General features: G+C 53.9%; 1 protein-coding gene across 1 annotated transcript in view; it reads right to left on the bottom strand.

Annotated features, from left to right (window-relative positions):
• Positions 1 to 7,608: 7,608 nt before the first annotated feature.
• TMEM132E (transmembrane protein 132E) overlaps positions 7,609 to 26,417 on the bottom strand; it is a 55,170-nt gene continuing 36,361 nt past the window's right edge. The window contains exons 2-9 of the mRNA XM_012726411.1: positions 19,764 to 20,694; positions 18,258 to 18,404; positions 17,813 to 18,005; positions 16,904 to 17,047; positions 14,358 to 14,563; positions 11,886 to 12,174; positions 10,506 to 10,697; positions 7,609 to 9,711 (exon numbers count right to left, since the gene is read on the bottom strand). Coding sequence (XP_012581865.1) covers positions 8,656 to 9,711; positions 10,506 to 10,697; positions 11,886 to 12,174; positions 14,358 to 14,563; positions 16,904 to 17,047; positions 17,813 to 18,005; positions 18,258 to 18,404; positions 19,764 to 20,694 — 3,158 coding nt within the window. The 3' untranslated portion in view covers positions 7,609 to 8,655. The remainder of the gene's footprint in view (positions 9,712 to 10,505; positions 10,698 to 11,885; positions 12,175 to 14,357; positions 14,564 to 16,903; positions 17,048 to 17,812; positions 18,006 to 18,257; positions 18,405 to 19,763; positions 20,695 to 26,417) is intronic.

Here is a 26,417-nt window from a genome sequence, read left to right as displayed (position 1 = left end):
CTGGAAGGTAAGACTGAGAGTATCTGCAAAGGCTCCTTACAGGAGGAGGCCATGGGTGGGGCCTGGAACAGCTGAATGGAGGGGTATCAGGACCTTGGGGAGTTATCCTGGAGGTGGGACCACATGAAGTGGAATCCTGGCCCAGCTGACATCTGAGGTTTAGTTCTTGAGGGTATGTGTGACTCCATGAGGTCCTACTCAGTGGCACCCACCAGGAAGTCCTCCCAGCTCCGGAAACCCAAGCAAATGGATCCCAGTGCTTCGTCCCAGCCTCCCAGCCCTGCAGGAAGTCTACCGAACCAGGCTCTATTGCAGACTCCTTTCCACGAAGCTCGCCTGTTTACCACTTCGCTGCAGAGCAGATGGATAACACAGAGGCCACATTTTTCTCCCCTAGCAGCAGGAAAATGAATCTCACCAAGTGTTGCCGACACCATCCTACCAGGTTCCACATCCATCGCAGCCCAGCTGCTGACGGAGCACAGGCCCAGCCCTCAGCCCGGCTGGGAGGGCCCATGGGAGAGAGTGGAGACAAGATGAACGCTGAGCATCTCTCTCAGCCTCGGGGTAGTGTTTTTCTCTCCCTCCCCCCCCCCCAGTTCCACCCACTCCACTGGGTGACAGCACCTTTGGCAGGGGCTTGATAGCACCGAGAGGCAGATGTTCCAAGACAGAGAGAGGATGAGGCTATGGATGGGGAGAGGAGGAGAGAGGCGCAGGTGACAGATCACATAACCTCACACATCCATCTGAATGTCTGATGAAGGGCAGCCTGGGTCTGCAGGCCAAGTGACCCAGGGTGAGGCAGCTGGGAAGCTGGTGCAGTGTGACAGACCTGGATTTGAACCCCAGATTCTTTATCATTGAAGCGCTAGGACTTTGAGTGACTCATTCCACTGCTCTGGGGCTTGCTTTCTTCCAAAATTAGAATGAATTCCTTCCAGTGCAAGTGATCTGTGATGTGCTGGGAATGTATAGATGTGATATTAATGTTCCAACATTTTCTGAGCATTTAACATGTGCCTAAGCCTAGATGGAAAGATCATTGGCCTTCACAAGAATCTTGGGAAGAAGCCACCTTCAGCTCCGTTTTATAGATAGGCAACTGGGATGCTGGCATGAAGTGACTTGCAGGAAGCAAATGGGAGAACCAAGACTCGAATCCAGCCCTGTAGCTCCTGAGTACTTTCTTTCTTACTAGATGACATAACTCTTCCATGGCACAGAAAATATTGGGGACTTAGACCTTTGGGAGGAATCAATGAGGCGGTCGGCACTGTGCAAGTGTTTAGGGAAGCATTTCTGTCTGTAAGCTCAGCTAGCACCGAGCGGAGCTCCACACCTCACACAGCCCTGGTCCTCCTTTGTCTCACTGCATCCTCTCATCTCTCTGATAGTGAATCTCAGGCCACCTGGTGTAAGTCTCCACTGCTGCACACTGGCCTCAGAATAGAGGTCAGATCCCGGCCCTTTGCCTGCTTCCCCAGCTTGCTTGAGGAGCTCAGTGGGGAGAAACTGTGGGTTTGCCAAGTCTCTGGACCACGCCTCGCCTCTGGTTCTTTGTTAGGTCTGGGTTTCCTACCTTGCCTGCAGGACTTCTTATGTCATTGTGCTCCTTACTAGTGCCTTTTTTTTTTTTTAAGATTTATTTATTTATTCATACAGAACTGGGGTACAGGCCAGAGATGCGGAGGGTGAGAGGATTCACCAGAGACAGAGTGGGGAGCAGAACAGGCAGATCGACGAAGTACACTGCTGAGGGGAGCAGCTGGTGAGACAGGAGAGGTCTGCCTCTGTGCCATGTGGGACAGCTGGGAATTGAACTCACACTGCAATGGCTACAGATCCCTTCTTAGTGCTGTGCTTTAACCAGCTGTGCCACCAGGGAGGGACACCTGTCTCCAGTTCTTAATCTTTTGAGTCAAGGCTACTTTAAGAATCTAATGAAATCTAGAAAATCAGGTGTGTACGTGTGCACACATGCCATTTTATGAACCCTTCAGAGCGTTGTGAATCCCTGAAGCTCTTCCACAAAACTGTAGCCCTGCAGAACACAATCCTGCTCTGAGGCCTGAATTCAGACTCTGTGCCTTCCCCAACTCCCCTCAGCCATGGCCTCCTTCCCTCACTTTGCCTCCCCATGAGTCCCCTACCCTGCCGGCCCTCACCCTGCCATGGCTGGCCCCACCAGGATCTTGGGCCTGTGGTGGTGGTGGGCTTTCTCACCTGGGAGCACACTCAGCTGCCTCACACACCTAGGGCCACCCCAGGGGAACATGACCCCAGACGAGCCTGGGATGCTGGGGTGGAGGCTAGGCACCCCCTCACCCCCAGAGCTCGCTGTCAGGTTCCCTCGTCACTCTGGGGAGATGCTCCTTGGTGTGGATACCAGTCTCATCACACAGTCTCATCACAATCTTTCCACACAGCCAGCTCTGTGGGGTCTCGTTCACGTAGTACACGCATTAAGCATCTCCTGTGGGCCAGTTCCTGCTCCGGAAGTGAGGGGCTCAGTGCTGAGTAAGCCAAGGTCCCTGCCTCCTGGGGCCTCCCTCTCCTGGGGGAGGGGCAGCCAGAACATGAACTGAATGTGGGTTAGGTGCTGGGAGTATGGTGATGGATTCTGAAGCGAGCTAGAGGGATGGAGAGCAACGGAGGGCACTATTGTGGTGTAGGGGTCATGTTGACGCTGAGGAGGCGACAGCTGAGCCAAGGCTTGTCAGATCGTTGGCTTTTCCTGCTGGATGTAAGGTCCTGAAGGCAGTCTTCAAGCGGTGAGTTTCACAAAACTGACTTCAGAGGCCAAGGGACTTGTCTGGCTCCTGTAGGGAGCACCCAGAAGATAGACTTCCGGACCTGCCCCGGGGAATCTGGAGGCCAGAGACAGAGTCTGCATGTCCCCTTGCAGAGAAGGTGGCCACTCCCAAGACCAGGGGCTGTAGCCCAGCCGGAGAGCAGAATACTGTGGACAGGGCATGTATAGCCAGGTCATTCCCGCCCTGAAAAGGGAACCCCGTCAGAGACCCCAGAGAATCCTGGCCATGCCTGCTCTCACCATGGGTTCTCCCTCCGCATCTACCCTGGTGACTCCAACTGCAGACTCCTCCTTCCAGAAGGGACCCTGGTTGGCATGGTGGATGTCTCCATCCTGAGGCACAATGCCACCAGAGGGGCTGAGATCCAGGCCTGGGAGGAGGACAGGAATGGGAAGGTGGAGTGGGCATCAGAGCCCGCTGGCCAGACAGCTCTGTCCTCACAGCCTGTGAGCAGAGCCCAGAAGAAGGCCAGTGAGAGGTAAGCATTCTGCTATCTGGCTGTGCCTTTTCTCCAGATACTCATCTCTGCCTGGCTGGAAGGTGGCAGCCCATGGTGGACTTTTGAGCCCTGGGTCAGTGCTGGCACTGGGTTGAGGAGTAGAGGCAGAGTGCTATGGGCCTGGCAAACCTCTCCCTGGCCTACCGCACACCAGGCCTGCTTCTGTGAGCTGAGCATTCTTGGCTGCCAGGGAGCTGCCTTCTTGAAGCATTCCTATTCCTACCCACTATATCACTTGCACTAAGAAGATCAATGTACTGGCCCCTTCAAACCCGAGACCCCCAGAAGATTCAGGTCAGGCCTCCATAGTTTAGAGTAATTCCAAGAACTCTGAATAATGAGTCTACCTCAAAGAAGGTTTTAAATGGAGGCAGCATGGCACCAGTTTGGAGTCAGATGTCATCTGGGTTGTCAGACTAATTGCTCGAACCTCTCCTGTCCCCAATTTAGCCAAACCTCAATACCTTTCTTTGGGCAGCTACCAACCTCTCCTCAAAATCACTGCAGTTTCCCAGAGAGATGACTCAGTCCAAAGAGCATCTAAACACCAAGCCAAAAATTTTTAAAAAATAAAATAAAATAAATTGGAGCTTCAGCTGGAGAATCAGATGCGATCTCTGTGTCACATCACTTGAGAAAATTCATCTTTCCTTGGAAAATGATACGATCAAAGCTAGCGTTTACTAAGGTGAGTTGTGAGCTGGACACTTTCTATCATTCACATGTAATAATTTATTTAATCCTCACAAGTACCTTCTGCGACCAGGGCTATTTTACCCCCGTTTCCTAGACAGGGAACTGGGCTCCGGGAGAAATCAACACAGCTCCTGCCTTCCACAACCAGGCCAGATGAAGCCCGAACCACCTAGGGACCTTTCCTTCCAGCCTCAGCCTGGACCCTGTCTTTCTAAGGCAGAGATTTTAGTACTCCCTCCAGGATCTCTGTCTCTGGAACCCTGGAAATCTTGGCTTCCATGCAAAGGTCAGCCCAGAGACCCAGGGCACACCTGGCCCCAGGTTCTACCTCACCAGGCACAGGTCCAAAATAAATCATTTCATTAGACTTAATAACATAGTCCCTTTAACTGCGAAGTGTTGCCAAATAGAGAGCCCTTCAGTATGCTTTAATGAACAGATAAGAATCTTTGTAATTAACTCAGCAATGGTTTGCATGCAAATGGGTATTCTTCTGAGTGCCCTGAGACTATTGTTATAAGTATGGGATAAATACACTTCTGACCATCCCTTCCTCCAACAAACTCCTATGTGATCAACAAGCCCCGAAGGTTATTTAAGCAGAAGGGCAGCAACCCCCTTCTGTAGAGACCCGTGGCTACACCAGAGCCAGATTATGCCTATCTTACTCCAGGCCCACCAACCTTCCCTCACTGCTCCGTCCAGACCTCTGCCCTCCTTGCAGAGAAGCAGAGGAGCTGTGAAGCTTCAGCGCCTGTGCACATGACTTGTATGGTATGGGGTGATAGGGCTCCAACCGCAGTGTGCTTGGCTGGTTCTTGTGTACAGTTGTGCACATGCGTGTGTGTGTGTGCATGTAGGAGGCCAGGCCTGTCAGTTTGGCAGGTGTGTCGATGAGTAGGGGAGCTCAGGGAGAGTGTGTTTGTGACATGTGCTCTGCATGTGTGTCGGGAGTGTGTACACGTGTGCCCTGCTGGCCCCATTGTCCACCAGAACCCAGTTCCTCATCTTTTGACCAAAATGTCACTTTGATCCCTGGTTGCACCTGGTGCTTTCTTGTGTTTGCACCTGCAGTGGGGATTTCTGGATTTCTGGGATACACAGTCTCCCTGTGGCTCTGGCATGTCTGGAGACTTCCTCCAGGAGCTGTAGCTGCTGGGGTGTTCTTTGCTCCCCCTCAAGCCCTCTCTCCTCCTCCCTGAGGGACATGTCCCCTGCCCAGTGGGCTAACCGCAGTCCAGCTCCTCTGTCCTGTGCCCGCCCTTTCCCTGATGGAGAGCCATCGCCCCTGGGAATGAATCTGGAATTGTGTCTGGGGGGGGGGAGGGGAGCACTGTATGTGAGGGAGGAGCTCCCATCAGTACTAATGAATCACATCCCACCAGGGGAGGGTGGACTCCACTCTGCCACTTGGATGGGGTGGAGATAGACGTGGGGAATAAATAATGAGAGACAGAGAGGACAGGGCAAGAGGAACCCTTTACTTGCCCTCCCACCCATCTGTCACACTGGCCTTCCCTCCCTCTTTGCCGAAAGGACTGGGGTGGCCGTCTGCTGGTGAAATCCAGGTGGGAGACATGCAAGCCAGGTTTTGGTAAAGATGGGGCACAGAGGTTTACTCCCCCGGTCTTGTTCACTGTCTCTTAGCTCCTGGTCTGCTCTCCTAGCTGGTACGAGCCATCTTGTGTCCTCCCTTTGCGTCAGATTCCTCTTCCTCGCTGAGGGGGTGAGGCCTCTCCCATATCTACAGGCATGCACCCCTGTAGCCCAGAGGCCAAGGCTTCCAAGGTTCACCTTTTCTGTGCTCCAAGCCTCGGGGAGGGGGGTCACTTCCTTGCTCTCCCCTTATCCACTTCTTTCAGCCAGGCTCCTGCAGGACTCCATTCCACTATCCCAGCCAAAAGAATCCATCCCCCCCTCCACCCTTTGTTTCTGACTTCTCACCATCTGGTAGACCCTTCCCAAGGCTTCCCCTTAACACCACCCCCAAACCTGTCCCAGAGTGCCTTTCTGGACGAACTGCCCAGCTTCCACATTTACTTTATTTCTTCTCCTCTGTGGGCTAAGTGCTGAGGCATATTCTTCGCACTTCACATTGTTTATCTGAGTGCATCGATGCTGTCGTCACAGCCTTCTGTCTTCTCCATGGCCTAAGCCTTAAATGGGGTCTCACAGTCTCATGCCCATCACTGAGTACATCAAATCCTTAGAGACCGCTCTCTCTCCCTGTCCCACCACCATCTCTCTCCAGCCTCATCCCTCTTTATTTGCTCTCAGTTGCCTCAGGATGTGGCAGAAAACAAGTAGGCTTGGCGCTGCCCACTGGGTCACTTCTAAGCTGGACATTATGGGCAAGTTATTTGCCTTCTCTGTGTTCCTGCTTCTCATCTGTCAAATAGCAGTAGTAATTCCTGTCTCTTTGTACTCCTGTTAGCAATACAGATGTTCAAACAGTGGGTCTCTTCACAGAGGCCTGTGCCTCTTGCTTAGTAGTGACAATTTCCATGTTTGTATGCCCAAAGCTACTGTGCTACCGGCTGAAGGTCACACAGCAAGTGCACTGCCAGGTCCCAGGAGTCTAAGTCCTGGGGTCCCCCAGGACTGTCCCAGTCCCCCAACCTGTCTAAGGAAGTTATGTCCCTTGACGTGAGTTTCCACCTCAAACCCATTATGGTATTTTCAATTTTCTCAACGTGGTCCCAAGACCGTTCTCCCTAATCCGGAAGACTTCTTCTAAGGGAAAGTGGAGAGGAGGTGGGGAGGGGGCCTGGTACCTGGCACATGTAGGTGCTTGTCAATATTTGTTGCCGACCAGCATGTAACTGTGTCCAGAGCTGGTGTGCGGGCAGATGGCAGTGTGTGGGCGGGCCAGGGAGCTGAGTGCTGGGGTGGAGACAGGCCCGGGGCACCTTCTCCTTTGCTCTGCCTTCTCCAGCCCTGACTGTCTGAGAAATCTCATTTTGCTAGCAAGCTGATTCATGGGCCTGGTTCCCCAGAGCTCCTGGAGCAGCTCTCTGTCAATAACTATTCTTTACAAGGTCCCTCGATTCGTTTTCGGGCTTGAAGACAAATTTTTAAAGAGGAGTTCAGTGCCAGGACCATTCCAGAGGGGCTGTTAACTTAACGTCCCGCCTCGTTCCTCTAAGCCTGCTCCCTCTTGAATCACATGAGGGTCAGGACTTGCCATTTCTGGCAATTGCCTCTGAGTTCTCGGATTTGGACAGGAGGTGAGGGATGGAGAGACCAGGGCACAAATTACAGGCCAGGGCAGTACGTGGGGCTCTGGCCCTGTCACTGGGTTTGCTATGTGACTTTCAGCCACCCTACACACCCCCAAATCCCTTCCTTGCTTTCCTTGTGTAGGAACAGAGGATGGTGAATACCACCATGGCAGCATCCACTTCTGGGGTGGCCTGGTTTCTGGGTTTTATTTGGAAGAGGCCTCAGCACTGCAGACTGGCATGTCTCCATCCCCCCACCTCCTTGTGGGTTACACAGCTCTGCAGCTGAATGCCACTGTCTGCACGTGCCATTTCAGTATGCCCAGAGTGTAGAGTGTGTGCACGCAGAGAGGAAGAAACAGAGTCAGCCATCATGTACTGTCTGTTCTTCAGGAGCTGCTGCTCCCACCCCATCTGGTCGCCTCCATTTATTTAAGAAAAATCCGACACAGTGGAGGGTAGAACCCAAGAGAGAAAAGTGGTTGTGGGATGGGTAGGGGAGACGCCCAACTCCCTCTGCCTTTGCCCATCCCAAGGTCCTTCACAGCATTCTCTGGTGCCCTCTCTCCGCCTCCCACCCAACGATACCATTTCCTGGGGGGTGGGGGTGGCTGCCCCTGCAGAGAGGGGAGGAGTGGTCAGCAGAGAGGGAGGGGCAGCTAAGGCGTAGTGCTGATCTTGCTGTGGGCAGGCAGGAGGCACCCAGCCTCCCTGGGCTGGCCCAGGCCGTGAAGTCCTGGAGTGTGGGTGGAGGACTCCTCCAGTTTGGCCCTGCCCACAGCCCTTGGAGGCAGAGAAGGGAGTCCTGAGGTCTCAGGAAGTGCCTGGCTTGATGCTGGGCCTTCTGTGGAGTCAGCAACCAGGTCCTGGGAAGAGGAAGGGGGCACCCAGAGCCCCCACTCCTCCAATGTTTTGTCCACAGCAAGATCCTTGGCAGGGCAGGCAGCCACCACCTCCCCACCCTGCAGGACAGAAATCCCTGAATAGTGGTTTGAGAAAAGTCTTTGTGCAGCTTGTGACACAAGACCCCCCACCCCCCCACCCGGAGTCCCCCACACAGGGGCAGACGGGGCTCATGGGAGGCAGGGCCGGGGCACAGTGTGGACCCACCTTGCCCCAAGCTTGGCCTCCAAGCCTCACTCCTGGGGTGAAGGGTTGCCTAGGATAGAAGGAGGTTCGGAAAGGGAATGAGGGCTGGGAGTGCTCTCCCACGGCAGGCCCCAGGAGGGAGGCGCCCTCCACCTGCAGGGGCAGAAGAGCGTAAGGTTGAGGCAAAGGACCAGGAAGGAGCAGACGGGAGGTGGCCGCCCGCACAGAGCAGAGCTGCAGGGCAGGGAGTATAAAATCCACTTCAGCTGCCTGTCAGAGTGAGCAGGGGTCCTGGCCGCGTCCCACACAGAGCCCACTGGGAGGGGAGATGCCTCTATGCAATCTCTTTGATTCTGCGCATGTAATTGTGCAGGTCTGGAGGTGGCGTGGACCTCGTGGCACCTGCCACATCCGGGCAGCCCCAACCCAGGTCCTCTTCATCCTCCTCATCCTCTTCGCCGGCGGGCACCGAGTCATAGGCCAGCTCCTCCGAGGGCAGTGTGGTGAAGGTGGTAAACTTGACGCGCTTGCGCTTGGAGGTGGGCGAGCTGGCCGGGTCCTCGGCCTGGTCCCGGGCCGAGCCGCCCGAGGAGCCATCGCCCCGGCCATGCACCTGGCTCTGGACGCTGGTCTGCGAGCTGCCGCTGCTGTGGTGGTCACCGTGGCAGCAGGCGGGCACTGTCTCCAGGGGGTTGCCGGCAGGCGGGGACAGCTCCCCCTGTACCCGCAGCGGCTGCCCGTTGCCCAGGAACACCCAGTGGTGAGAGTGGTCCATGCTGGTCTGGCCCTCGGGCGGGATGCGCTTGTGCCGGTAACGCAGCACGAAGACAATGCAGTTGATGAGGAAGACGAGGATGGCGAGGCAGAAGACCCCCAGGAGTGCATACATGCCGATCTCCAGGTCCGTCAGCCCACGTGGCATCTGCAGGAAGCTGGTGGGCAGTGGCAGGAAGTCCTCTGTGGGTGGCATGGCGGGACTGGCAGTGCCTGGCCCTGGGGCTTCGGGTGGGGGCATCGCCGTGCCTGGGGGGCCGGCACCCCGGGCCTCATCTTCACCCCCTCCAGGGCCTGGCTGGCTGGGGCCTGGGTAGTCATAAGTGGGGTCCTCCTCATCCCGCCCAAAATGCACCCGGAGGCCCACGGGGGTTGTGGCCAGCACACTCTTGCGCTTGGTCTTCTGACAGCTCTCAGCAATGGTGAGCTCTGCACGGAGCAGCTCCCCGGCACCCTCAGCCTTGGCCACCACCAGAGGGAAGGCGCGGTCTTGGGTCACTGTAGCCACCCTCTCATCTAGACTGCTCACCAGCAGCCCGTAGTCCCGGGGGCTGTAGAGGGAGAGTGGGGCTGTCGTGCCATCACTGTAGGAGAGCCAGAGGCTCAGGAGGGCTTCCTGGAGGAGGAGAGGACAGAAGTCACAAAACCGGCCCCACTGTCTTCTCTGCTAGATCCTGAGCTCTGTGAAGTCAAGATACTCCGACACCCGGTTGTGTACCCTATGCCCTGTCCATCCCATCCTTCTCCCTTGATGAGCTGGAGGTAGGTTCTGCTATGAGTCTAACTCAAGTCCCTCTGTTGCAGGAGTAACCCACATCTCCATGCTTGACCTTAGGATCGGTCCTATCAGGCGTTTGCGAATTAGGACTGCATGCCCAACCTCGGCCTTCTCCTCCATCTGTCCAACCCTTCCAAGAAGATCCCTCCTGCAGGGGAAGCAGGGCCAAGAAAGAAAGAGCTAATCTGGAGTCACAGAGCAAGTTAGTGGCAAAAGACTCCCACGTCCTGACTCCTGGCCCAGGGCTCCATCCCCACCTTCTTACTCTCTGTGCTGCCACCTGCTTCCTTCCCACTTTGTCCTGTGCCACCATCCTAGTGTGTCTGTGGGGGCTGTAGCTGGGCTCCAGAGAGGGGTGAGGGTCATTTCTGGTGTGGCAGAGGTGATGGGTCCCCTGAGAATCCGAGAGAGGGAGCCCTTGGCAGGACCTCGGGGTGGGGGTGCAGGAAGCGAGATCTAGGTCAGATTCCCTGAATGGATGGCAGGAAGATGGGGGAGGGGCAGGCATGCAGGGCATGAAGGGTAAACCATCCTCCATTAGCCAAAGGCCTCAGATGGGGACTTACAGTGCAAGACCAGGCCTGCAAATTCCTCTTCCACACCCTAATTCCCCGGGCCGGGCATCCAGTTACCTGCTTGAGGGAGCTGAGGGTCTGCTGGGCAGTTGTAGTGGCCAAGATGGTATGGCTGCTCCCAGGGCTGGGTCGCAAAGAGAGGGCAAGGCTGGCCACGACCTGGGCCTGCAGCTGTGTGATGCTGACCTTCTCCTCTGTCACTGTCAGCAGTGTCTCCCCGAGCACAGACTCCGTCAGTGGGGATACCACCTGAGGCAGAGCAGGGCAGGGATGGGCGATGGCTTAGAAAGCAGTACCCACAGGGTTCCCCAACTGGGGAGGAATCTTAATGCTGCTGGGAGGAAGGCACAGAGGAGTAGGGCAGGCTGGAAGCCTGGACTCCTGGGTGTTACCTTAGGTCTGCAACCAAGTCAAGGTGAAGAGGCCAAGGAAGGACCAGAAGCTTAGGACTCAGTAGCACTGATAGGACAGGTGGGTGGTTTTTTTTTTTTTTTTTTTAAAGATTTATTTATGTATACAGAGCAGGGGCAATGAGAGGATTCACTAGAGACAGAGTGGGGAGCAGAACAGGCCAACTGACGAAGTACACTGCTGAAGGGAGCAGCGGACGGGTCAGGAGAGATCTGCTGCGCCATGTGGGTCACTTCCTGGTTGGGGATCGAACTCATGCTGAAGTGGCTTTAGCTTCTTAGTGCTGTGCTTTAACCTGCTGCGCCACCAGAGAGGGCCCAGGTGGGTGGGTTTTAAGGAAAACTGCAACCTCCACAGCGTGTCAAATAGAAACTAATGTTCAGTCTCAATGTGAGGGAGACGAAAGGGAATGGTGGGGACTATGGCAAATGGGAGAACTCATGCTCATATGGAGAGGGTATTGGTATTAACTTTGGCTGATTATTGCCAGGTGGGAAAGCACACACAATGTTGTCAGATTCATACTTTGTAAGCCAGAAAACTAGGCTTAAATAAAAACAAGAACCTTCCCAAATTTAAAATGTTGAATGAGTTATTTTCGAAATAAATACTTTTTGAGGGTGATTCCAGGCCATAGGCCACACTTTAAAATCTCTTAGGTGGGTGACTTCTACTCAGGCACCTGATTATCAAGAAGGTCAAAAGTGAGCCCCCTAGATCTCCAAACTTCCCTTTCCTGGCCTCTGTGTTGGTTGATCCCTCTCATCTGCTGCCTCCCTTCATCCCCACCCGCTTTCACCCTGAGCCACATAAGGAAAAAGATTGATTAGACTTCGAGTGAGAACCTTCACCAGCGTGAAGCTTTGATGGTGGAATTTTAAACAGAGGCAGTTGGCAAGGAAGTATGTCCTGGGGTCCAGCTGGATGGTTCCCAGAAGCTGAGGACCCTGAGAAGCCTACCATGGTGGCACCTGTGTTCTCCCCCCACAGGTAAACGCGAATCCCAGCACTGCCCCTGCTGCCTACCTTGAAGGGGGTGGTGCCCGGCTCCAGGCCTGCCAGCGTGCTGCTGTCTACCATGCGTGCCACTCGGGGGTCGCCCACCCGCATGAAGTCGCTGACCAGGTCGGTGACCTCCACCAGCCAGTCTGGGCCCAGCATGGTGACCACCTGGTCGGTGCCCTCGGACGAGGTGGTGTGGAACTGGGTGAAGACCTGCAAGGTGGCATGCTGGTACTGCAGGGTGCAGCCCCGGCTCGCACTCAGCCGCCGCTCCTCCTCCTCCTCGTCATCATCCTCACTCTCCCGGGCGGACCTGCGGTGGGGAGGCACATGTCTGGGCTCCTCAGCCTGGCTGGGAGAGGCACAGGTGACTCCATCACCCCTGGCTTGCTGCCCCCCGGAAAGATTCCCCCTCTCCACTCCCCAAGAAGAAGTTATGCAGAGAGCTAACCCCCCCCCCACCACACACACCACCCCGATTCTGTCCTGTTGTCTCTGACAGACGTGAAGCCAAGAGCTCAGTCTTTTCCTCACTAGAAAGATACTGTTTGAGCCACCCTCTTCCCTCCCGACCTCTGCCTGGCTTAACCCCTGCCTGGCATGCCTGCCAAGAGCATGATAGGATTCATGCCAATCCTAGTTGGCATGAAGGAGCTGGGCAGACCATGGCCTGCATCATGTGACCAGCAGACTGGTAAGTAATGAACCTGGATATTTAGCAGAGGGGGTTTCCAAAGTATGGCAGACGCAACCTACACTCCTCTTGCTGCTTATAGTAAGTTGTGAGATGAGAGAAAGACACATTGAGGGAAGTGGTTAATAAAGGGGAGCCTGGGTTTAATGTTTTGGGAAACTGCCAAAGATCCACTACCAGGGAAGTGTGCTCTGGAGAGAGTGAAGCGTGTGGCTCGTGCTTTGCTAGGGCCTCAGAAGGACTGAACGACTAGAATATTCGTTCACACACAAGGCTCATTTACCTGTGTACACTAGTTGAACCCTCACTACAATCCCATGAGGTGTTAATGTGCCCATTTTACAGATGAGGATCTGAGGCTCAGAGAGGTCACCCAACTAGTGAGTTGGGATTTAAACCCAGGCTGTCTGGTTTCAGAGTTCACTGTGACCTAACTACTCAGAGCGGCACTGGCATCACCTGGGGAGCTGGTCAGAGATGCAGGATCACAGTCTCTATCCCAACCGAACCCTCTGGGTTTTTACAGGATCCTCAGGCGATGTATGCACACGGTGAATTCTGAGCAGCTCTGGTCCACACTGCTTTGCTTTTCCAAATTGCTGCAGAGCTGAACTGAGTCCAACTCCCACTTGGCTGTCTGCTTCTCCGCCCAGCCCCTCCCCTCCGGCTCTGCGCTGCCTGCCACTCTCCTTCCCTTCCCTGCTGGCTCTTCGCACCAGCAGCCAGGAGTGGGCGAGTCGAGTACTCTGAGAGCCCGAGTCCATGGCGCACAGACGGGCACAGGTGTGCAGTCCTGTGCACCTGGGTTGATGTGCTCACAAGTGTGCCCCATGTGGTTACATGCGTGTGTAGGTGGCTGGCTTGACTGCTCTCAGCCTCTCTCCCAGTCAGTTCCCTTTTACTTGTCCTTTAAGACTTAGTTCAAAAGTCACGTCTTCCAGGAAGTCTGCCTTGACTTCTTCTGGAGAACTTGATGGTTCCCTCCTTTGTGTCACTTGATTCCCTAGACACAGGGTTTACGTGTCCACCATACTCAGTGGCACATATAAGACAGGCTTGACTGCTGGACCCAGAGCTTGAAGGGTCAGGCACATTCACCACACCTGTCAAGCATCCATCAGTGCCTGGAGCACCACAGCTACTCAATAAAAGCTCGCTTTTTGCAAAACTAGCCCACAGACTGTATACAGTAAGTCCTCACTTAACATGGCCAACAAGTACTTGGAAGCAGTGACTTTAAGTGAGAAGACAGGTAATGAAGCCAATTTTATAAACAAGAGTTAAAAGTTCCTGCGGCACATTTCTGATGACAAAACATCACCAAATTTTAAATGAAGACCCCAAATAGTTCTAATATTAAACAATTATTCACACTTACTCATTCATCTATTTTCCAAACTGCTTATGCCAGTTCAGGGTCTCAGGCAGCCAGAGCTTATCGTGACAGCTCAGGGCACCTAGCCTGGGTGTGCACACACACACACACATGCACACACATGCACACACACATGCACACACACATGCATGTACCCTCGTGCTCATTTGCACTGGGACCACCGAGTCAGGTCAGTGGGCCCCATGCGCACGTCTTTGGGAAGTGGAAGGAAATCCTCCAGGCCTGGAGAGTAGAAGATCCACAGGGACAGTGGCCCTGGCCGGGGATGTGCTCCCTGGCCCCCACCAAGATTATAACAGACAGTGGCATTACTCAGGGCCTTATACACACGCACGGTCAGACCGTGTGCTGGAGCTGGGTCTACCACGAGTATCCCGAGTGCCCGCTGTGCGCAGAGGGGTTGTACCTCCGGTCGGGGAGGATCGGTACTCTCCAGCCCTTCACTTGACTGAGCCGGGCGTCTGACAGCTCGATGTGCAGGGGCAGCTTGGGGACCCAGACTGTCATTTCCAAGGGGGCATTGAGGACGTCGTAGCGGAAGGTGACCCTGGCGTTCATGGACCCTCGAGACTCCTTTCCACTCACAAACACGTAGTCGCAGCTGCTGGATACCTGGGGAGGTGAAGGGAGATTGGTTGGCATGTGGGGCAGTGCAGGGCGCTTTAGTCTGACTGGTGGGGCCAGAAGTCCACTGGAGACAGAAAGTGCCAGTCACTAGCGGCTAAGGTAAGGCAAACTAATTGCATTCTAGGAGGTGTCAGCTTCGGCGTACCCCACATCCACTCGGCTTCTCTAGAGATCATCTTGCAGCGGCTGCAGTGGGAGACTTCTTCTCCTGGGCAAGGAGCTGCCAGGGGCTGTTTCTCCTATGCCAGGTCTTACCTCAGGTAAGCCTCAGTCCAAGGGGTCTTGAGGCTGACTCCCACCCCAACCTTAAACACCTGCGTCTGGAGCATGTCATGTCCACCACGGCACAGAGGGGTCACCAGGCAGTCAGACTGGGCAGGGAGGGGCGGGGGAGGGATGAGGGATGAGGAGCACCCTGGCCCCTGGCCGCGTGTTCCCAGGAAAGTGGGCAGTGGGTAATTCAAGTGAGGGGGATGCTCTAGCTAAACTACTTCCACTGGAGGTGAGGAGGTGTGGAGGTGAGGGAAGAGGAGAGGAAAAATCTGAACCAGAGAACCCAAGTACAGCTAGTGGAGTGGGAGATGGTCACTAATGGGTACAGCTTGTACAGATGCACACGCTCCTTGACCCCAACCTCGTTCCTAGAGGTGCCACGACGGGCATGCGCCTGCTGAGCACGTCTTGGTGTGCACCTGTGCCCACGCACAGAGATGTCGTGCCAGCACTTAGGGTAGATGCAGATGGGAATGCGTCAAATGTGCCCACGCACACACCTGGCACGTCTTGGAGCCAATCCCGTGCCGGGCATTTGGGTGCTCCTGCTGGCACACACCCATGGGCACACATCCTTGAGTTTCAGGGAGAGTAGGTCTTGCAGCCCATGGGCTGATGACACTGTGAGGGCTCTGGTGGGGAGCAAAGAGGGTGCCGGGCTCTGGCTTGTCTGTGGAGATGAGCCGTTGGACGCTCCCATATCCTGCCAGTTCCCCTGATCATCTCAGAGGGGTGGGAGGAGGGAAGTGGGACAGCACCCTGCCAGAAATGTTCATTTCCCACTTCAGAAAGCAGACAATGCCATCTGAAGGCTGGCAAATTCCGTTCAGAATGTTGGCAAACTCCATAAAGAACTGAGTGTGTTTCATTGAGAAAGGAAACAAAATCCATTTCGAATCTTTGCTAAATCCTGTTGGAATCTAAGCAATCACGATGTTGCTCTGGGCTCCTCTGGGGCTAGGGTGGAGGAGTCAGAGGCAGAGACAGGTGTCGCATGAGGGCTCTTGGGACCAGGCTCATTCCTATCCCAGCTGCCAGCAGAGAAACACCCCTCTCCTCCCTGCTCTCACCCCACAACAAGGCACCCAGTTTGCGGGAGAGGATGGGAGTGTGGAAGCAAGCTATATACTTTGGCTCACTTGGGGCATATTCCTCCCGGATAGGGGTGAGGGTCAGGCTTCCAAGACCTGGAGGGATCCAGGCCAGCGCATGGTGAGAGAGAGGAGATACCTCTCCTGGTTAGCTCCGGAGAGCCAGAGGGAGAAGGGCACATCCCAACTGTTCCCACTGTTCTTCAGGCCCAGGAGTTCAAAGGGATAGGACAGATTCAGTTGTCTAGTCATCTGATTTTGGCATCTACGGGATACAGGCACTGCAACGGCTCACCCACCCCACAGGTCTGGGGGGCTAGACACCCTCTCACACTGCTCTGTCCCACTGCCTCGGCCACTGCCCAAAGCCAGAAGGGTGATCTGGAGCCTTTCTGGGAGGTGGCGACTGGACCGTTGGAGTGAGTTCTGTTTGCTGGGCCATGAAGGACCTGGGCCCAGAGTGGGTCTCAGGCCTGGTTTGAGTATGGAAGGGGCCTTGGGGATTTGGAGGAGTTGGGGTGAGTGTGCCTGGAGGGCTCCTGGTCTAATTTATGTTTCTGAAGGCTTCTTCCCTGAGCTGGGCCTCCTCCTTTTGGTCACCAGCACACAGGTTTGGGGCATGTCTCTGAGGGGCTGGTTTTCCGCCTACACCTCTTGGCTTGTCTGTCACAGAGCAGGGACTCAGTAATGACTTCCCAGATTAGAATGAGTGCAACTCACTGTTGCCTTCTCCCTAGGCCTGCCACAATTTTCAAGAAAGGCCACAGCAATACTGGGCCTTCTTCCTTACCCAATTCAGGCTGGATATAGGATCCTGGCATCTCTTCCCATACCTCCCCCTATTTCTCTTTTGCCTACCAAAGAGACCTTCCCCAGAAGTGAATTCCCCTCTTGTTTGATATTTTGATCCCCTGAACATCTGAGACCTTCTTTCTAGGGACTCCACCTCCAGGAAGCCCACCTTGATGATGTCCTCATTGTCAGATTCACATTCCACTAGGGCAGAGACGTCTAGGACAAGGCCGGTCACCTCGATGGCAATGACCTTGACAGGGATGGCCACCGTCCGGCCAGTGAGGATGGCAGTGTTGATGATTTCTGTGTCCTGTGGGAAGGAAAGAAGATTGGGAACCTGCTGATGGGGGTGCTTGCATCCTCTGTTCTCCTGGGACAGGACAGGCAAGGCCCCAGCTGCTGCCCACTTCTTGAGGGGATACCTGCAGCCACGCAGAGCAGTGCGTCCACCCAGGCTTAAGCTCCTCACTCTGCTCACTTGCACTCCTGCAGTGGCCTCTGCACCCTCCTTTCTCTGCTGCCAGCAAGTCCCCTCGACACTGTCCCGCTCCTAGGGACCACATCCCCCTGGCCACTGCAAATGCCCGAGTGGTCCCACTCTATCGCTCCACTCTCAACACCCCAGTATTCCTAAATTCATTGTTTCCTGGAACAAACCGCTCACACACCCATGTCCCACTTTGCCCACGTGAGTCTTGCCCAGTGTGCCCTCCTCATCTTCTCTGATGCCATCAACGTGACCCTCAAGGTTCAACTGCCGGGCCACCTCTTCCAGGCAGCCTCTCCCAAGGCATGGTTCCTTCATAACTGGTTTCTTCCCCTCTGTGTCCCTCAGCACCTCCCCTTCTCCTCTAGCACGACGCACAGAGCACCGCCGGCCTCACGCGCATGTACACCTATGTCCCTGTGCACATGGCACAGCTGGGCTCAGGAGGTGGCCACATACATCCTCAGGCGCTGGCTCATGGGCACACAGGTGGGGTCCCTGAGCATACTCGGCACTGCACATTCCAGCTCTCCCACAGGCACCCACGACAGACACAGCCACCATGGTCCACTCGCCTGCCCCGCTCACCATGGCTAGAGGCAGGATGGCTTGCACGTCCCTCTGGATGACCGTCAGCTCAGTGACTGCCCGCTCCAGGTCAGGCAGGGCACCGTGGCCACGATAGTCGATGTGCCACATGATTCTCCGCTTGACCGACTGACTGGTGAAGTTCTCCATCTCAAAGTCCAGCTGCAAGATCTCCAGGGGCCCCTGGCCCTCCCTGCAGAGTGGGAGAAGGAAGGAGTGCATGGGAAAAAGGGGTGGGAGCAGCTCAGGAGCTCTGAAACTTCCCATGGGCCTTCCTTGGCAGTCCACCACTGCTTCTCCCACCACCGGAACCACCCTGGCCTGAACTCGCATTCTAGCAAATTAAGCCCCAGCCCTCCCACAAACCTGGTCTCCGTCACCAACTCCCCCATCCCACCAAGCGCTGATCTACAAAGTGGTAGGCAGGGAGGCTGCCTTGGCTCACCAGGGGGGCAGGGGTGTGCCCTGTGCCCAGGATACATCCACAGTGGCTGTTGAGTGCTTTGCACCAGTCAGCAGCTCTGAGGTGACGTGCCACTGGCCGGTCCGTGACTTGGTGCCCAGAAGGGTCACGCCCTTCTTGGCTTTCACCCTGGGACAAAGGGAAGGAGGAAGAGGCAGAGATGGTCAGCCTAGGGCCGCAGTGACTGCCCATGTGGCCAGCATCCCTAGGCTAGGACTGGGGGAATGTGTAAGTTACGTGGAACCCAGACTCAACGTTCAAGACCAACCTGGCAAATCTGAAACCTCTGACCTCTGTGGAAGCTGCAATCACTTTCGCTACATCCCTGCCAAACTTGCCTCACCTCTACTTGCATGCCTTAGTGACAGGGGCCTCACTACTTCTGTACATGTTGCATTCCATTTTCAGGAAGCCAACTGCTATTGGTTCTGGTGGGGCAAGAGAAAATAACTCCTCTACTTTAATGGTAACTATTCTTCAAATATAAGCTGCTGTTCTCTGTCATCTTTTTTTCCAGGCCCTAAAATGTCTAACTCCTCCAGTTATTAACATTTTTACTATAGTTTTAAGACATTTCCTAGTTACCCCCTTCTGAATACTTTAAGCACACAGGTGTAGTAGCCTTTACTTCACCTCAGCTATGCTCTTATTAATACTGACCAGAGCAGAATGATTATCACCTCCCTAATTCTACATAGTCGTCTTCTGTTAATACAGCCAAAGATCTCTGATGGCTGATTTAATTCATATTCATATTCAGGTATCATCACTGAATCAAGTCTGACTCTTTACAGGGATATTTGAACTATAAGGTAGTGTGCTCAGGAGAGAGAGCAATACTTAAGAAGCTGGAGGTCCATCTTCCAAGCACTTGCTTGGGTTGGAAGGGCATTTTACTGGGGTTTTCTCACCCAGTATGGCTCAAGTCATGAATTCCTACTATGAAACATTTTATTTGGGGGGATGTGAAAGGAGTTACATCATTTATGAATTTAGGAACTACAGGCTTCTCAGGGCATAGAAAGAGCTGGGACTGAAATTTTTTCTCTCAACCCCAGGGCTGGGTAAATGTTAGGGAACATTAACACACTGGTGTTCATCTTTTGGTTGCTGGAAGAGGAGCTGCTCTCTGATCTCTTTGTCTCCACTTTAGCCTTGGCGCCTCATCTGTGAAAGGGGAGAGTTACACCAGCTGATGGCTAAGGGCCTTTCCAGCCTCAGCCTGTCACCCCGGACATCCGCCTCGGTGGAACTGACACTTGCCCTTTACATGACACTATTTCTGTGAGATGCAAAGGGCAGGACAGACATTTTTGTTGCCTTTAGAGAGATGAGAGCACTGAAGCTCAGGGAAGTGAGGTGTCTTCCTGAAGCTGTTTAGTGATAAATGGAAGACCTCGGGTTAGGGTGCTGGACAGATAGGTCCAGGGGTGAAGTATTCACTTGACCTTGGAGGAGACACCAGACCTTGACCCACCACTCCCCTACCTGAGTGTGAAATGCTCCACGCTGGGGCTGGAGGGAGAGGAGGAGTTAGGAGCCAGATAGAGGAGGACGCTGAGCACCTCTCCCGGCTTGAGGGGCCGATCCGGCAGGCGGATCATCAGGTTGCTGTCCAACCTGTGCTCCTGCAGGGTCCTCCTGGGGGGCGGGCGGAATAGGCTGATACTCCCGATGCGCAGCAGTGGGTGCTGGGTGGGGCTCTCAGCCCGAGCCCCCAGCCCCGGCCCGGATCCCCGGCGGGTGGCCCCACAGCCCCCTGATGCATCTGGGGCGTGGAGAGTGTAGTAGAGCTCAGCCTGCTGGCTCTCCCCTGCTGCCTCAGGCTCAAGCCCATCCGAAGACTTGCGGCGGGCGGTGGGTGGTGCGGCTGGGGCGGGGGGCCCAAACCAGGCCAGGGGCAGCTCTGCCCGCACCAGACAGGTGGCCAGGCCCCCGCTGAGGCGGCAGGAGCTCTTGACCTCCCGCGCATCCCGGAAGGCGTGCAGACGGACACAGGGCAGCCGCTCGGTGACACCAAAGTCATCCCAGTCCCGGCCGGCCACGTAGAACAACACCTGGGCCACGGGCTGCGAGGCAGGCACACGGGCCCGGACGATGAAGGCCCGCACCTTCCAGTTGACGGTCAGGCGCTCGGGGATGTCCAGGGTGCTGGACGGCTGCAGGAGCTCTCGGGCCACCACCTGGCTGGTGCTGAAGGGCCCCAGGGAGACGTTGAGGACAGGAAGCTCCTTGGTCTGGAACACCACGAAGGGCTCAGAACGCTGCAGGGATCCATTGGCGACGGCAGGTGGTGGGGGCCGAGCCTCCCGCAGGAAGAAGGCCAGTCTGGTGTGCGACAGGCGGTAGCTGATGGGCAGCACCGGGCTGGCCTGTGGCCCCGGTGGGCTGGGGCTGGCTGCATGGGAGCGGCCAGAAGCTGGGGACAGACAGAAGAAAGACCCCACAGTGATGAGAGGCTGCTGGCAGATTCCAGGGCACCCGGCCTCCCACCCTCACCGAGGCCCTTCGCCTCTCAGCAGGCAGTGCTCAGCCTGGCTCCATCTGCTGTGGCCTGGGCTTCCTGGGCTCGGGGGCTGGCCCCCTCTTTGCTAGTGTTAATTCCCTCTCACTGCTGCTTCATTTCTTTATCTGCAACGTTGGGGAAAAGCTAATACCAAGGCAAAGCACTGTGAAACTTTAAAGAGGTTTTACTCCCTGGTGCCCTCATCTGTAAAGTGAATATAGAAATGTTTCTGCCGCAAAACACGATTGTGAGAGTTGACGAAAAGTCACCTGAGAGCAGAGTGTGACGCCGAGAAATACAAACTCCTTCCACTACTTGCACTCAGTCCTCAGCGTGCATTCGCTTATTTGATACTCAGATTGTTTTATTATGTCTCCATTGATTCAACTGGTTTTCTATCAATAGCTTCTTGTTTGAGAGCCTGTCCTTACATCTGGCAGATAAAGGCGTTTGAGGAAGTTACCCAAGTCACACGAGAGAGGCAGCTGACTCAAACCCAGCTCCTTCACTGCTCCAGCTGCCTTGAATGGTACAGGGTCCCCAGGGATCCTGTTATTACCTCCTACCCGTCTGCCAGGTACCATGTACCCTAGGAATTTGACCTTCCGTCCCCCAAACCCAATGTGGACATCCTGTTTGACTTCTGCTTGGTCACTTGCCCTATCTGTGTAGGATCCTGTCAAGTTCTAGAATTCTACTGACTCACAGGGCTGTTCTGGCCTGCACTTGTCCTCCATCCCCAGTTTTTGCCCCAGCTCTGGCCTGACTCGTATTGTTATGACAATGCAACACTGCTGAGGTGCGGCTCCCCTCTCCCTAATTCACCCCTCCCTGTCACCCTGTCCCCAACATGGTAGCCAGAGTGATTTTTTTTTTTCTCTAGACACAATTCCAGACCTTTTGGGGCCTGCCTTTACTCCAAGCTGTGCATTCTCAGTCAAGAAACAGGAGGCCCAAGATATGAAGCAATTCTGGACCTCATCTTTCAAATCAGAGTAATAATCACTTGGTCTTGCAGGGGGTCGTGTTGTCGTTTGTTTTGGTTTGAGAATTAATAAGAAAGAGCTCTGCGAACCGTGCAATACAATGCAAATGTGTGTGAGTATGATTAAAAAGCCTCTCCCTTCTGTTCACCAATTAAAACTCAAATTCACTCTGTGCCTGAGAGTGACATTCGGGATCCTTTATAACAGGGATCTGGGCTGCCCTTCCCCAGGAAATCCCTCAGACCTGCTACCAACACAGCTGGACAACTTGGTGCTCAGTTGGCTTTGTAGTGTCTTATTTCCTCTCTTCTGGTCACGCTGAACCTCCGTGTCAAACTGTCTCCTTTCCTATTTGCACACATCCACATCTGAAGTTTCAGATCCATTGTCACCTCCTCTGAGAAGCCCTCCATGATGTGGCTGGAGCTTTCCTCAGAGCCTTGCCCATCTCTGAGAGGACCTCTCATCCTGCCTTGTGTGGGAGTTAGTCACCTACAAGGCCACGCACCTGCGCACACCTTCAACAAACCACAGTTGTGTTCTCCACTGAGTGATTCCCGGAGACTTGTGTCCCCAGGACACTCAGGGCAATGGCGGGTACATGGTTTATGGCATTTGTCATCTTACTGCCATCAGCAATGCTTAACAGTCTCACATTCCCAGCCAATTAAATGCCATGAACCACAATTTCCCTGCTCTAAGTTTTGTATCTACATTTTATTTCTTTAAAGCTGTGGTTTAATGTCCTCATTCAAAAAATGAGGCAACTGGCCTTAGGGTTCAGTCTTCTCAGAGGAGTGGCACCTGAGCCACATTCAGCACTGGTCCCTGCACTGGTCACCAGCACTGGTCCCTGGCCCTCTTCTCTGATAGCAGATAGCTCCCCCATTCCCAGAAGAACGTTGCTCCCAGACCACCCTTGCCCCCTGGATGCTCTGCAGCCCTGCCAGGGTGTGGCTGTTGATGGTGGTGTGCAGGGGGCGCTCCAGAGTCCCAGATGAGCCAGGAGAGCCTGCCTGGCCAGCCTGGAGACCCCACCCGAGTTACTACTGACATCCCGGAGGTGTCACTGTCCCCAGGACAGACACGTGGCCGCAAGGTAGGGGTCTGAGCCAGAACACTGCAGCGAGTCAACTCTTTTGGAAGCAGGGGGGCTTGGGGGCGCACGTTCAAGACTCTTCCTTGCCATGGACTCACTGGGCAAGTATTGGGTTGTTGGAAAAGTCAGGATGCATTTTTGCTTGAAAAACATAGAAAAAGTATGTCATGATTTTTCCAACAACCCAATAGATTCCCCTTTTGATTCTCAGTCTCCACTTCTGAAATGGAAATGGTGACATCAGTCCCCTCAGAGGGAACTTGAGTAGCTAAAAGGCCAAGGAGGGTGGGCAGCACTGGTACTTCACGTGGTGGATGTCCAGGGCTGAGTCCTGGGTGGAGACGGACAGGTCTGTGCTCGTCCTGCTGGAGAACGGCAGCTGCGGGCACTCGCTGTCTAGGCCGGTGGCCAGGTGGGGATGTCAGGAAGACAGCACCACTGCTCTTCCCCTGCTCACTGTCCCCAGGAGAACCCGGAGGCTGCTAAGTGCACTTAGTCCCTTTTGACCCCCTCCCACCATCCGATCTCACGGCTGGCCATCTGGAAAACAGTGGGGGCAGGGCGACCAGATGGACAGCAGAGAGGCCGTGGAGGGAATGGAGAATTGTATTTACATGTACCCTTCTGTCTTCAATAGCTTTCTGTGGAATGGATGGGATTCCCTGAATGAGCTCCCTTACCCAGGAGACGGAGCTTGGGAGATGAGTGAGTAGTGACTGCAACCGAGAGCCCTCATATCCTACAGCCAAGATCAGGACAGACACACACAGAAGGAAGATGGAGTGAAGACATGGAAAGACAGTCATTTGCAAGCTAAGGAGAGAGGCCTCACTAGACACCAGCCCTGCCAACACCTTGATCTTGGACTTCCAGCTTCCAGAAGTGGAATACAGTAGATTTCTGTTGTTTTAGCTACCCGGTCTCTGGGACTTGGTTCGGGCTACCCGAGCAGACTAACATAATGGGTTGGGCTATGTCTGTTCCTCACAGTCTCAGATTCCTTATTTATATGTGGAGACACCACGTGAAGGAAGGAAGACAGGCTAGGATCACAGTTTCTGCACGTGGGGATATTGATGGTGGCTGAGGTGCTCCCAGGCTGGGCCCAGCATGTGGCCTTTCCCAGCTGCACCAATTCTTTCCTCCCACGGCCCCCGGAGGGCATGTCCAGCTCTTTCCAACACTGCCCCCACCTAGCTAGTGCTTCTGCTACTTTGCTCAGTCCAGTTCTGCCTCTGATCAGAAGCTTGGCCCCAGTGCATTTGCAAAGATGCGATCTCAATGAGTTGGCTCATTCGCCACTTCCAGGAATGCCCTCTGGGGGGTTGGATGCTGGTGCACGCGTGTCCTTCCACCTGGCGAGGCCTCTCAAGCTCCCTCCAGCTCCAGAAGGCATGAGCTGGTTCATGCTTTTGTCTTTTCAGCTGAATTAGGAGATGGACTGACAGTCTGGACAGCTTTGCACATGGTACAAGCTTAGCAGCAAGTGTCACTTCTGCCCTCTGACGAGGCTGGGCACCTGCTTAGGGCATGTGGTTGAACAGAAGCTCTCCCACTGCATCTCAGGCTCGTGTGATAATGTCTCAGCACACAGCAGCAACCTTGCTTCACTCCCCCACCCAGATACCCTTGCACTTTCTCCCCAGCACAGAGACCAGCACCCTTTTCTACCGTACTGAATGTGTGTGTGTGTGTGTGTGTGTGTAGATATATGAATCTGTGCAGGCTAGGGCCAGGTCAGCTGGAAGTAGGGGTACCTATGGCCATCTTCCTGATTCTAATCAAGATCAGATGCCTCCTGCTTCTACCTCTAATTATCCCCAAATTAAAACGAATCACTTGCAAATAAGAAAAAAAAAGATTGTCATTAGCTTTGGTGAGTCTGAGGCTGTGGAGCACAGCAAGGCATGCTGCCAGGGCCTGAGGGTGCTGACTGTGCTGAGCGAGGGCTTGGTTGCTCACTTGTATGTGCAAACATGCATGTGTGTGTTTGTATGTGTGTGAGCATGTGTGTGTAGGTACAAGAACCATACCAGACGTCAGTGCTTGGGGAGCCTTTAGCATTTGCTCTTGAACTTGTCTGAGTATAGGAATCAGCCACTGGAGCAAATAGAAAAATAGCAAAGAGATTCTAGGGCAGGACCCCAAGTTTACATAATCAAAATTTCTAGGTAGACACCTGGTGATTTGTATGCTTATGTCATCATGGCAGAAGTCTGGAATCCTGGAAGAAAGGATTAGGAGATGCTGAAGGGGCTGTGACCAGCATGACATAAGGTAGTAAGTCTGAGAGTGAGTGAGGAAGTGCCTGATCCTAGAACAACACCTTGTCCATACAGGTGCCGAGTCTATAAACAGATGAATGAATGCCACGAATGAGAGGGAGTGGGAGCCATGGTTGATACAGGTGGCAGGAGGGATCCGAGGGGCCATACAGTCCATGAACAAAAGGCGTAGTGACTCCCCAACTTAGGCCTCCAGGCCTACCAGCGTGGTGTGACCTATCGGACAAGCCCCTGGAGTAGAAGCTCAGCACTCGGGGTGCGTGAAGGCGGCCGAGCCAGGCGGAAGGGATGGCCGGTTGCAGTTCCACTCTTCCTTGGCTATTGGGTGAAACTGACCAAGGCAAGCATGTCATCTCTGCTCTCTAGAACTCTGTTTCTCCATTGACAAAATGGAATCATTAACCAAGACAGCAAGTTACGTGTAGCAAGAGGGGGTGATGAAGTGGGAAAAATCAGTCTTGCAAAAGAATATTGTTTTAATTTTGATACTCAGTGTTAGCCAGGGTTTTAAGAACTGGGCATTCACATGCCCTACTACTGTAAGAGGGTAAACTGGGTAAGTTTTCTAGAAAGCAATTTCAAAATGTGATTTAAAGGCCTGGAAACTGTTCATGCTCTTTGACACAGTAACTCCCCCTTTGGGAATCTAATAGCAGAAATCTGCTCAAAGCTCCATGTGGAAAGATACTCACTGCAATGCTGTTTATTAGTAATTAGGAGCAACCTGTATGTCTGGAAGAAGAGTATGCTTAAATAAAAGCAAGTGCCTAAGAATGGATACGTGCAGTCAATAAAGATCAAATTATAAAAAAAAATTATGCCAATAGGAAAATGCTCACAAAACAGTGTGAGCTAAACAAAGCAGGGTGCAAAATGGACTAGATGGTATGATACCAATTTTGTATGAAAATAGATAGATAGTGGGAGGAAATGTTCCAAGTGCTAATGGTTATCTGTTGGGGGGGAGGATGGGCACGATTATTTTTTACTTGATGCTTTTATGTATTTCCCAGTTGTGTGCAATGAACATGGATTGTTTGAAAAATTAGAAAGAAAACAATAAATGTTATTAAAAGTGAAGGAAAGTGTTTGAAGCTATTCTAAGAATTTAAAAAAATAAGAAAGGAAATTTAAAAAAAAAGGAAGAACTTGTGTGTTTTTTTTTTTTAAAGATTTATTTATTCATACAGAACTGGGGTACAGGTCAGAGATGTGGTGGGTGAGAGGATTCACCAGAGACAGAGTGGGGAGCAGAACAGGCAGATC

Source organism: Condylura cristata, unplaced genomic scaffold (genome assembly GCF_000260355.1).
Source record: "Condylura cristata isolate star-nosed mole 26May11 unplaced genomic scaffold, ConCri1.0 scaffold00017, whole genome shotgun sequence".
NCBI classification, from domain to species: Eukaryota; Metazoa; Chordata; class Mammalia; order Eulipotyphla; family Talpidae; genus Condylura; species Condylura cristata.
This window is presented reverse-complemented; position numbering and strand designations above follow the sequence as displayed.